The 8,704-nt window shown below is 34.8% G+C and overlaps 2 protein-coding genes across 2 annotated transcripts; one reads left to right on the plus strand and one right to left on the minus strand.

Annotated features, from left to right (window-relative positions):
* The first annotated feature begins 712 nt into the window (after window positions 1–712).
* On the plus strand, window positions 713–4,072 carry LOC143547560 (inositol-phosphate phosphatase-like). The gene is made up of 12 exons (XM_077038956.1): window positions 713–768; window positions 834–889; window positions 971–1,021; window positions 2,088–2,168; window positions 2,270–2,373; window positions 2,472–2,556; window positions 2,642–2,696; window positions 2,779–2,822; window positions 2,968–3,036; window positions 3,114–3,214; window positions 3,522–3,578; window positions 3,654–4,072. Exons 1-12 carry the CDS (start codon window positions 756–758, stop codon window positions 3,748–3,750), a joined length of 813 nt encoding a protein of 270 aa, XP_076895071.1. The 5' UTR covers window positions 713–755; the 3' UTR covers window positions 3,751–4,072.
* Window positions 3,962–6,089, minus strand: LOC143547558 (cytochrome b561 and DOMON domain-containing protein At5g47530-like). Its single transcript, XM_077038955.1, has 3 exons — window positions 5,413–6,089; window positions 4,608–4,862; window positions 3,962–4,491 (listed from the first exon to the last, which is right to left on the minus strand). The coding sequence occupies exons 1-3, from the start codon at window positions 6,040–6,042 to the stop codon at window positions 4,159–4,161; spliced, it is 1,218 nt and encodes a 405-aa protein (XP_076895070.1). The 5' UTR covers window positions 6,043–6,089; the 3' UTR covers window positions 3,962–4,158.
* Window positions 6,090–8,704: the final 2,615 nt, after the last annotated feature.

The raw sequence follows: 8,704 nt of genomic DNA on the forward strand, positions 1-8,704 counted from the left end.
ACATAAATGTCTTGGGTATGATCGCGTAAGTAACAAAATAAGAATATCCATTTTGTATACAAGTGTTAGACAAAAAACTAGACAGAGGGCATAAAAAAAATAAAAATAAAAATGAAATGCATAAATAGGGCATTGAAAAACAAATCTTTCCAAGAAACAAATTAATTTATGACCACTTTTAGATAGGTATTCAATGGAAGATCTATAAAACAAACTAATAAGAATATGCCTAAGAATTAAGACATGTTAGTTTCTTTTACATGAATGTTCTTTATAAACACTCGTTGCACCAAACTTCATGAAAAATGACATATTTTTCTATTTGAGAACTCAAATTTTTGGCATGTCCCCTCCTAAGTAGAAGGATATGCAATTGCAATTATAAAAAAAAAAAAAAAAAGAAAAGTTGCTGCAGGACTCAAACACAGGTCATCATGTTGGCAAGACAGCAACTCTACCAACAGACCACACCAATGAAGCACAACAGGAAACATGGAACAAATAATATATCTATTCCAAATACATTGTTTTTTAAATGAAGGCCCAAAAGATTTGGAGCCTTGCTTTAGTCCCTAAACCTATTGGGCCGGCCCTGCCTTAAAGGCTACAACTTTACTCCAGAAAAGGAAAATAAATAATAAATTTAAAAGATGAAGAGGTGTGAGTGGAAATTTTGTTTGTACAGTTGCATAGATACCGGATATTCTTCGCATCTACAACATATCACTCGCTCGATCCTTGTCTTCTCCATCTACATGGCAGAAAACGGTACAATTCCTCTTCTCTTCTCTTCTATTTGCTGCTAATTTCTCATCTAATCATTCAAATCACAGATTCACTCAATCAGTTTCTCAACGTCGCAGTTGATGTAGCTAAGAAAGCTGGAGAGGTTAGTTAGTTAGTTTGCACTTGTATATATCTAGGGCTTTACTTTATTCATTTTGGTTTAATTCTGGCGTATATCAATCAGGTTATTCGGAAAGGATTTTACCAGACTAAGAATGTGGAGCATAAAGGATCGGTATATATTTATTCTCCTTTTTCATTTTCATCTTCTCAGATCTTATATGTTGGAATCAGTCTTTCTCTATACTTTAGATATATTTTAATAATCCAAACTATAACTTATCACGTGTTGCCCGATAATAATCCCAACTTTCAGTTTTGTTGCCAACAACAATGTCAACAGCATAATCATCAACTCGATTTACATTTGATTTAACTCGATCTTGTTTGCGCTTTTCTACATTTTGTTCATACTCATTATTGTGAGAGTAATCGAGTGTAATTCTATGATGATTAGGCTTGAGCTTGGCTCGTTTTGATCTATATTTCTAAAGCTCGAGCTCGGCTCGTGGGTAGTTTTTCAAGCTCGAGTTCGGCTCCTTTACTATTTCTTAATTTATTTTTTCTATATCTATAATTACTTTTTACTTATTTTCTTCATTTATAATTATATATATATATATATATATATTGTTTAGTCATTTGATCATATTATTAAAAAGATTAATTAATAATTGTTAAATATATATTATAAAAGTTATATTAATGAAAGGCTCTTTTAGGCTCTCGAGCCAGCTCGAGCTCAATAAGTGAAGCTCTTGCCAGCTCGTTTAAGCTCGGCTAGATCAAGCTCACAAGCGATCTCGAGTAGCTTGGCTTATTTGCACCCTAATTATGCTACTGTGATAAAAGTGAAAGTTTAGATTATCATCGGTCAAAGTGTAAGTATGAATTTTTATCGGCCATTATGTTATAGTTTGGATTATTAAAATCCAATTTCCCTAAATATTATCGTCTAGGATTGTTTCAGTTGTTATTGATAGTAGTAGGACTGATCTTCTTATAGTGTTAAGGGGCATCAGATTGATTAATGGAAATGATTTAGGATTCATAAACCTTTAAATAAGCTTAATCCTATAGCTCGTGTAGGATTAGTGAAACTGAAGGATAAAATGGAATGAATACAAAAATTACAAATTAAATGTAATTTCATTCCTTGTGTACAGTGCCAAGATGTTAAATGATCTAATTTTAATTTAGCAGCACACTCGTTTACAATCTCATTGGTTCTCACAACGCAGGTGGATTTGGTAACAGAAACTGACAAAGGTTGTGAAGATCTCATATTTAATCATCTAAAGCAGCATTTCCCAAGCCACAAGGTTAAAGATCGTGCATTGTACTTACTAGTTTAATTTAGGGTTATTTACGTAAAGTTGTTAACTGTTTTTTTACCGCTTGGTCAACCTATTACAAACTCTAGTTTATCGGAGAAGAAACCACTGCTGCTAATGGTGTAAGTCAGCTGACAGATGAACCAACTTGGATTGTTGATCCACTTGATGGAACAACCAACTTTGTGCATGGGTACTGTATAAAACCTTTAGTTGAATTCACCACATGTTGAGCAACATTTGATTAAAACGTTAGTCACTAATTGGGTTCCAAAAACATGCCATTTGCAGGTTTCCCTTCGTGTGTGTTTCTATTGGTCTTACCATTAAAAAGGTCCCAGTAGTCGGTGTTGTTTACAATCCAATCATGAATGAGGTTAGAATTACTATAATGCCACAATAATGTAAGTAGGCAACACGTTTTGTGTAGATAACTAATTAGTTTGTGATTTGAGTTGTAGCTTTTCACCGCTATTGATGGAAAAGGCGCTTTCCTTAATGGAAACCCTATCAAAGGTAGGTATAACTTACTAATCGACATGTATTTTTGTAATTAATAGCTTGCTCATGCTCTAATGGTTCTTATCACATATTGCAGTATCTAGTCAATCTGATCTGGTGACATGTCTTCTTACCACCGAGGTAACTTTTACCTTGATTATATCATCCAAGTGACAATATCTTTTGTACTTCATTAGAAATAGATGGTCCATATAATACCTAAATATTATTACTTGTAATATGAAAGTATGAATATAAACTAACACTTTCAAACGTCAAAGTGCAGGTTGGAACCAAGCGTGATAAGGCCACCGTGGATGCGACTACAAATAGGATCAATAGTCTACTTTACAAGGTTAATCCAAAGCATTTGCCTTTGTTTGAGGTTTTCAATGGCTGCAATTATCATATCATGTTTTTTTATATAATCAGGTAAGATCAATCAGGATGGAGGGCTCTTGTGCTTTGGGTCTTTGTGGGGTTGCATGTGGAAGGATTGATCTGTTTTATGAGCTCGGATTTGGTGGACCTTGGTATGAAAGTACTTTGTTTGGCTTTCGTTTGTTAGTTATGTTTTATCTCTAAAGGGTTAAATGTTAAATAAAAAACAAATCTGTTCAAAATGAAGTTGGCCAAATGGCTCAAAGTTGCCAAAATCTTTACTGATATAGTATGGTTTTTGGGAAACTATTTATAAGTTTTTATATTTTTAGAAGGCGTGTTGGGTCGACCCGACCTATACAATAATTATGAAAATTATGCGTTATCTAACTCGCCCATTTTAGAACATCTTTTTTTTATTCTTGTATAAATTGTGGTTATGATTTTGGTTCTCTCTAGGGATGTTGCCGCAGGAGTTGTGATTGTTAAAGAAGCTGGTGGAGTCATCTTTGACCCGTAAGAATATAATAATAACTATGTTGTAAATCCTCTTTTCTTGCTTTATTAATGCTGACTGTTATGCTATCACAGATCGGGCAATGAATTTGATATCACAACTCAACGAATAGCAGCTTCAAACCCGCTAGTCAAAGTGGCATTTATTGAGGCACTACAACAGTCAGCATAGGCAACTGCCCTGAAAGTTTGACTCTAGCAGTTAAGTTCTCTTGATATTTCATGGACCATAAAGTGCAACATTGCATGGACATATTCTTTGAACTCATAATGCATTCTTTTCATGCAAATAAGTAGTTTTCATTAATTCGCCCTTTTGATTTTATAATGAATTAATCTGTGATATTTTATTAGCCTGCTTGTTTTTAGGTATGAAATATATGTGAAAGAAATGATTGCTTAATATATGAAGAACAAAATGAAAATAAATACAACACTAATCTCCTCATAATCAATGAGGAGATAGGTCTAACAGCATACCATTTAACTTAATTATAATTCAGACTCTAAAAGGGAAAATAAACAAACATTGAAACAAAATATGATACATAGAAAAATCATTAGTAAATACGACTTTTACTTAAACCCTCCCATGAGTCATTCCAGTATAAGGATAGTGCCCATTATTCCCATATCCATTGCCGTTTGTCATCTTCTCAGCATTTGCCGCTTTCTTCCTCTTTAAAACTACAAACCATGTGTAGGCTTCTAGAATGGCTGCAACAATAGCTAGAACAACAATTATTCCAGTATAAGCTCTTTCCCATTTCTTCTCAGGGTTTAAGATATCAAAGCCCTTAAATATGTTAATTATGCCTAGAATGATGATGGTGTAACCGAGTGAGTGGTGGTAGATGTTCCAGAATATCCTGTGTTTGTGTTCCTTCTTCGGTCTTGCGAGCAATGCAATAACCTGTAATGTACAAACAGTTAATATGCTTTGTGGATGATTCCGAGTGAATCACTCGTTGTACCTCACTACCTTACATGTATAGGGCAGTTATTCTGTTTATATTAGGTAAAATGTACCTGAAGGGTGGCTACGCAAAATAGGATGATGCCGATGACTCTGTGAGATGTGAACTGGATGCCTGGAGACTGGCTACCGAGCCGGATTCCGGTGGACCATCCGGCAACGCCGATGATGTAAGCGGAGATTTGACAGGTAACATGAAGGTAAAACCAAGCTGGGTCAGCTGACTGGAACACCCTTAAATATCTTGCAATTATAGCTCCAAGTGGCATCATGATACCCCAACTAATTGCATTTAGCACTCCATGAATCTATAAAAGCCCCAAATTTAGTCATTATGAAAGTCCACACACCTAACTTTAAATTTTAATATAGGGGTGTAAATGAGTCTAGCCAAGCTTGAACTCGTCTAAGCTCGAGCTTGGCTCATTTAACTTATCAGAGTTTGGGCTCGGCTCATTTCGAGTCTTAGTTTTAATGCTCGATTCGTGAGTAACTTTACTTGTCTCGTTTATTATTGATTTATTTATAATTATTTTTATATAAATTTAGAACTTTGATTTTATTTATATCTTAGTAAAAGTTATTTAGTTTATTATAATTTTGTATAATAATATATTAAAAAATTATATAGTATTAAGGCTCGTAAGTCTACACAGGCAACATAAGTAAAGCTCGGGCTCGTTTATTAACGAGCTTATTTTTAGGCTTGAGCCTGTTTATTAACGTGCTTATTTTTAAGCTCAAGCTCGTTTAAGGTCGACTCGATCTGAACTCTTAACGAGCCCATCTTGAGTAGCTCACGGGTGGCTCTGCTCATTTTCAATTCCCTCCCTCTCTATTTTAAATACGATAACTTACATTTCGTTTCTTGGTTTTAGAACTGGTTCCTGATGCTCCGCCCGCAGTCCCTGATTGTCCTGAAAGAACATTTAAAGTTGCCATAGACCTAATATTATCACCTGATGTAGCATGTGGCATAGGCGCATTCCCGGATAGTTGACCTTCTTGCCAAACTTGATTCATGTTAGCACCCGTCGCGTTTTGTAAACCCAACGTCGCGAAAATAATAATCTCATTATTTGAATAAGTGGCTGACAAATCAGAAACCGGGAAACTAAGATCCCCTTCCGCCAACTGTGTGTTGTAACCGGTGACGGGTGACGTGTACACCCGCATGCTTCCATCAGATTGTTGGAATGCAACAAGTGCTTGTGATCCAGCCATCCCTTGAGAAGTCGGATTAATCCCCCATGCAACCCACTTAGAAGAATCAAAGTTTGTGTGACGGTATGCGATTGAGAGCGTTTGTGAAGACGGATTGTATGTGTAGTGTAGAAACGAGTTTAAAACCGGGAGATTGTTGCAAGAACTAAACACCGCGTTGTTTGCAAACGCGTAATTGGAACATGTTTGAGCATAGGTTGATAGAGACATGGTTGCTAGCACCATGATACAACACAAAGGCACCATTCTTAAGTCTAGTCCCATTTCAAATAAAGGTTTTATAAAACTGTTGTTAAGGGTATGGACTGTTGGGAACAAGAGAGGGTAGTTTGCTTATAAAGGATGAAATGTATGGGGGTGGTTGGGGGTAGTGTTTTAGGTTAGTTTGGTGAAATAAGCTGATTTGGTATAGGTGGACTTAGGTTTCAACAATAACACATGCATCTATCTAACTCCAACTGTCCCTTGTGCAAATATATTATTTGTGAAGGCTATACAACTCATGGATTTTTCATTTTCATCCTATCACTTTGTACAACATATATAGCAAAGTTACAAATTTCTCTAAAACTGTTTTATACCGCATAACCTAACACCCAACAAACTTAAGTTATGATAAGTGTACATATTAACTAAACGGTATAAATTTAATAGGTCAACCTAAAAACCCATGAGGGTCGGCCCAAACCGACCCATGCCGACCCATTTAACTAAAGGGTTGTTTGGTTCATTCAGGTCTGAATGAGTCAGATCTGAATGAGCATCTGTCCCATTCAGCAGCAACATCAAGTCTGAATGATTCAGACCTAATTTTCATCTTTCAGATGTTTTTCTGTATGGAGCCAAACAGTCTGAATGAATAAGATGTATACATCTGAATGGTTCCATTCAGATGTAAACAAACAGCCCCTAAGTTCATATATTTATGTGACCATATCTTGTTTTATTAATTGGATATTTTAATATAAAAAAAAAACTGGAAAGTGGTTTAGCAAGTGAAACCTATATCTACAAAAAGCCTTTTTTTTCTTCCCTTAAAAACCAAAGTCAAACCAACTTCAACGCTGACTTGTAGTTGACAAACCAGTCCTCTACAAAGACCTGTAAGTAATGCAAATAGAGTTGTACAATGATTTGTGTTGGATTAAGTTAAGTATCGTGGTTGGTTGTACCTCTCCCATCAGTAGTTGTTCACCATCTAAGGGGAGTTGGTGTCCTTGACTATCTTTTTTTTGTGTGCTTTTAGCGAGGTGGGGGTACAACTCGAAATAAACAAATGACCCAAATCTCTCAACTCGTCACATGTAGACAACTCAAAACTACCAAAAAACTACATAAATGAACCCAAATTGGTGGGTCGGTATTCCATGTATACCCAAATCTTCTAACCAAACACACAATGTTCAGTCACACAAACAATCATTTTTCACTTTCAGGTTGTATAACCCGTTGCAACTACTCGTAAAAGCAAAAGGAGTGTACCCGCATAACCCGAACTACCCTATGCCTTGTACCAGATCTGCCCCCACCTCCTGTGTAAATTTGTCTATATCTTTTAAGACATTTTGAATTTTGTAATTTTCAAAATAATTTTAACTTTTTTTTTAATGGACTTCAAATTGTACGTTATTGAGGAGCTCACCTAATAAAACATATTCTAGGTGTGCCAAAAGGTCCATGTTCTATAACATAATATATTATGTAAAATGCTTGGCTAAGTTGTGCTTGACTTAACACTATTTATATTTGCTAAGCATCTTCTTTTTTTATTGCCTTTGTTTTTATTGAATGCAAGTAGCAATGCAGTTTATTACGAAAACATACGATTATTATATGCAATTACATATCTACAATTTTTTTTACCCATGGGGTCGGTCAGAGAACATAACAAAACTAATATAGTTAAAACACACAATAAAATTATGATTTCATTAGAAATAGAAAAAAAACAATATATATTGAGAGAACCATACAAAATCACGACTAAATAGGTTTCAGTCGGTGTGATGAACATGTTTGCATGCAAGAAAGCTGACCGTTTTAAGTAAACAGAACGGACATGTTGTGAACTTGTGAATTGTGATATTCAAATAATTCAATAGTCCGAGAAACTTATTGGGCTAAAGTTCTATTTAATATCTAGAAAAAAAAACCCATGAATGAACCACCAAATTGTGCATTAAGAAAAGCAAAAAAAAATTGCAAATACTTTTATCATCGCTACATTACATGTACTTGCAAATAAACATGAGAATTGAGAAGTGTGCGGATCAAAGGGAAAAAAAGAGATGCGGTGCTTGTAAATAAGCTAGAGAGCGTGTTAAAATGAAATGAGTAATTACTATTAAACAAAATAATTATACTCTAGTTATATCTAGTTACATAATCACTTTAGTTATACAAACAACTACTCTAATTATGATTGGTTAGTTACTTTAGTTATGTAAATAATTATGCTAGTTATGCAAATATATACTCAAATTTGACTTCTACCAGATTCAAAATAGGTGATTTTATAATTACTTAGTTTTTTTTTCTTGAACAACTTTCATTAAAATGACACAACTAACAAGATGCTAGATGCCAAATAATACAAGACTAAAACGAAAAGTTACACCAATTTTTCTAAGACAAATATTTGAAAATGGACCTATTTTTAATCCATAGAAAAACTAAACACTTGATCCGCTCCAACACTTCAGAGAGCTGCTTGGACTTTCCGTTGAATACAGCTTTGTTCATCGCCTTCCAAATGCACCAAAAAGTCGTTAAAATAACTCTAGTTGTAGTAACATTTACACTATATATAACATATTTGATGTATTCAAAATGTTGTCATTGTGTTCTTTTTTTTCGTTTCGTATACTTGCACTCAGTAGTAAAGCTTGGGACGAAAATGCAACGGGGTCGTGCACGCGATTGGGGT

Source organism: Bidens hawaiensis, unplaced genomic scaffold (assembly GCF_021521415.1).
Source record: "Bidens hawaiensis isolate Kalapana, Puna unplaced genomic scaffold, B.hawaiensis_p1.1 tig00014730_1, whole genome shotgun sequence".
NCBI lineage: Eukaryota > Viridiplantae > Streptophyta > Magnoliopsida > Asterales > Asteraceae > Bidens > Bidens hawaiensis.

Bases quoted from the DNA above. Each gene is read 5' to 3' on its own strand.
- LOC143547560 (XM_077038956.1), top strand. The intron at 2,557-2,641 runs GTTAGAATTACT...TTTGAGTTGTAG, and splicing joins ACAATCCAATCATGAATGAG to CTTTTCACCGCTATTGATGG. The intron at 3,215-3,521 runs GTATGAAAGTAC...GGTTCTCTCTAG, and splicing joins CTCGGATTTGGTGGACCTTG to GGATGTTGCCGCAGGAGTTG.
- LOC143547558 (XM_077038955.1), bottom strand. From the start codon at position 6,042: ATGGGACTAGACTTAAGAATGGTGCCTTTGTGTTGTATCATGGTGCTA. The intron at 4,863-5,412 runs GTAAGTTATCGT...GGGCTTTTATAG, and splicing joins CTAAAACCAAGAAACGAAAT to ATTCATGGAGTGCTAAATGC. The intron at 4,492-4,607 runs GTACATTTTACC...TGTACATTACAG, and splicing joins TTTGCGTAGCCACCCTTCAG to GTTATTGCATTGCTCGCAAG.